General features: G+C 32.4%; 1 protein-coding gene across 1 annotated transcript in view; it reads left to right on the top strand.

Moving 5' to 3' along the window:
* LOC142341277 (cytoplasmic dynein 2 heavy chain 1-like) overlaps window positions 1–3,287 on the top strand; it is a 154,918-nt gene extending 151,631 nt beyond the window's left edge. Inside the window, exon 56 of the mRNA XM_075392195.1 lies at window positions 2,715–3,287. Within this exon, the coding sequence (XP_075248310.1) occupies window positions 2,715–2,882 (168 nt within the window). The 3' untranslated portion in view covers window positions 2,883–3,287. The remainder of the gene's footprint in view (window positions 1–2,714) is intronic.
* Window positions 3,288–3,576: the final 289 nt, after the last annotated feature.

Raw genomic sequence — 3,576 nt, forward strand, 5'->3', positions numbered from 1 at the left:
AATAATTGTTTTTTTTAAAAAAAATAGATAATTTTGGAGTTCTGACCGTTTTTGTTTAGAGAATTTTGTCTAGCTTAGTTTTTTTTCCTTCAACTAGTTCCTTTGGTCAAATTTTGTTGTTTACAATTTGACGCGACATTTATTCTGATTACTTACGATACCAGTTGTTTATCCAATGAGGCATCATTGAATCTTAGTAATGTGCCCATTTAACTGCAAATGGTTTTCAAAAAAATGACAGGTTATGGAAAAATTGCCCCTCAACATTGTTTTGTCCACTTGTAGATGTTTCTTATTAACAAGACGTTCAAAGTGCGTGGTTTTTCTTAGTAAAAACTTGTTTTCAAAAGCTGATTGTGTTTGATTTGCAAATTTTTAAGAAGTTGGATTTTTAATGGGGATTTTTTCTTATTTCACATACGTGTGTTTGTGTGATTTGATAACTAATTTTGCATGAAAAAGCGTTTATTATGGTCAAACGTGAATTACTTCACTCACGACTTAGTCTATGTTTATCTAGCTTGGGTCACGTCTATTTGAATGTATATTCTCATTTTAGATTTATAATTGAATGCAGAGGCCATTTTTTAACGTCTGCACTCAATTAGACATCTAAATTGAGCGTATGGTGTTGAATAAGTAGGGATATAATAAGTTGTCAAGAAAGCTGAATATTGATGAAGTTGTTAATTGAGAGGATTTTAATGTTCGAACTTAAGTTTGAAAACGGGATAAATGTTGATTTCTGGATATCAGTTTTTTTCAGTTTGGCAAAGCAGTTCTTTGCTGGATTTAATTGTTTTTTTTTTAATTTTGAGAATATGCATTGGATTTGCTTTAATATCTGTTTATCTATTTGTTCTAGTGTTCGTTCTATTGAAATGAAGAAAACTAATCTCACTCTTATTCACTTCTTCCTTGTATGCACCTATGTCTTCTTAAGAATCTGTCAGAGTAATAACTACGAAAAGAACTACTGAATCTAGCTATTCCGCTTTCTTCTTAATTGTGCATATCTGCTGTTGTCCGACTTTTTCTTTGGACAACTAATCATTTTACTGACTTTGCCAGTAAGTGCTTCCTTAAAAATTTTGTAAAGTTGTTTGAATATTTGTTCTTATGTTTCATTATTACGAGTTCCAAAAACTGAGAGTTCTTTTTTTGTTCTAATGAGGTCTAATTAAGCTTGAAGTTTTTGCCCTTGTATAGTTTATGGTATTGATTAATTCAAATCTGTTTGTTTTAATAAAAAATTGTAACTTTTGTTTTGGATTTCGATATTATTTTCTGTATGTTTCTTACAGTCTGAGTAATGAAAGATCTCCTTGATTGTAGTCTGGTCATAGAAGAAGCTTATGAATTGCTAGAATCATTGGCTTACATTTTTGATGACAGACACTGTTTTCAGAAAATATAAGTGAATATTGCTCTGAGGATTTTTGTTGTCTTGTCCATCAATCTCATTTATAAAAGTTCTAAAAATCAAATTTGAGCATATCTGAATTTCAGTTTTGCCTTCACTTGACGGCTAATCGTGGATTTAAAATTGATGCCATTATTTCTTCTGAAGATTTGGAGAAGCTTTGAAATTTGTCCATATATGGTTTTTAATTTTGTTCTTTTTTTGGTTAAATTTGGTCCTGTATAAATGAACTTATCATTTATTTTGATTAATGACAATTCGAATGGTTCTCTAAAGAGGCTCAAATGAAACTTGTAACTGTGTTCAATCGACAACGATTTTTTTTCTCAAAGTCAATACGTGATTTTGGTCGAAAAATTGCCTTTCAATATTGTATTGTCGACATATAAATTCATCCCATTAACCAGATGTTCTATCTGCTTCAGGCTCAATTATTTATGGGAGTTTTTTTTTGTTTTTGGCTTGCACTATAAGTTTTTGAGGAAATTGCAATTTTTATTTTCTTTTTTAGGCTGATTTTTTTGTTGAAATTAGTTGCTCGCTTAATAAAATTTGTTTTTTTTTGCTTTTTCAGAAATTTCAGTTAAAATTATTCATGTCTGTCATTTCGTTTGTTGTTGTGTTCATTTTATTGAAAAAAATTGATCTCACCTGGTATGAACTTTTTTCTCTCACTTTTTAAGAATCTATCAAATTTAAAATAACAAAATTTCAACTACTTCATTAGAGGAAATCTATCTCTGCTTCAGCTGCAAACAGTTGAGACAATATTTTTGATGAGCGGGGCTGGAACATGATGTGCCTTCGCGCATTGGCGAGTCTCCTTGTTCACAAACAATCATTGCTGCTGACTCGCAAACAATCATTGCTGGCATTTCAAGTTTCTTAATGTGTTTATTCTCAGAACTGGATTTAATAGCAATCAAATTCTTCTAGTCGCCTAGGGCTTTCTTCATTTACAACAGATTATATTGCAAGTATTGCATACCTTTTTTGACGCCTGGTTATCTTTGTAGGGTTTTTAAAGACCCCATCCTTCACCAAAATTTATACTCCCATTAGCCCGGGTTAATAAAGATTAATTTGTTTTTGCTGTCATTATAAAGAGCTTATGCTCTCATAAGAATTGGATACTGTACGCTTCTACTTTTTATATATTTTTTATGAAGGTGCAAAATACCAATTATAGGGGAGCATTTCCTCTAAGTATAAAATTACACTGCATATTCTGTACTCTAAGCATAAAATTACTATAAATGATAAAATGTCTCTATCATTTTTGGTTTTATAGTCTGGCGACCAATCCTCTGAGAGTGGTAAGACCCTCTCCCTCCCTCTGTACTCTTCAACTGACAGAGACAGTCTGGTCACGTGTCTGGATGTGCCCTGTGACCCTGGCAGCTCTGCCCAGTGGATAGAAGCAGGAGTTGCCCTTTTCTTAAGGTCTAGGGTCCTCTAAAAGTCGCTCTAAGGTCTTTAAAAGACTTCAGCACTTCCTTCAATGGACTCAAAATTGATTGTGATTCGAATGATCTTGAAAGTGGAGTGATGGAACTAAACCTGTAAATTGTAAAATTCAAGTTGGGATATCTGTCGTCACTTTGAAATTAGAAACTTATGTATTATTACCGTACTAGCTGTAAATAATATACGTGTATTTACCATGTACATAAATATTGACATAATTTTGTAAACATTATGTAATATTTTAAAAGCTATTCAGTGAATGAGAACAAGATATGTAAATAATCTAAAGTATCTCATCTCGTTGTCATATATATCATATCGTGTCAATTATAAATGTATAAATTTCATCCCGTCACCATTTGTGAATTTTTGTTTAAATTTAAAATGTCTCAAAATAGATATTTAATTGAGCTGTAGCAATAATTGCAGTGGTTTCTATGGAATACAAGCTTCCCTGCTCTGAATATGAATGCAGTTTTTTGTAGCAGATTTTAGGTGTCTATAGGAGTAATGATGGCAAAAGGAGTTATGAATGACAGTACTCCCAGATCAGTGTGTCCAAATTGAGGTGAGTTCTGATCAGACCATCTTCGAGCGTATACCCTCACGTCGTGTGCTTAAATTTCATGGCGTGGAAAAGTCGTAAAACTCACGAAAGTCTGATCTTGGCAGGTTTCGAGCGCACG

Source organism: Convolutriloba macropyga, chromosome 6 (genome assembly GCF_964194025.1).
Source record: "Convolutriloba macropyga chromosome 6, txConMacr16.3, whole genome shotgun sequence".
Lineage (NCBI taxonomy): Eukaryota > Metazoa > Xenacoelomorpha > Acoela > Convolutidae > Convolutriloba > Convolutriloba macropyga.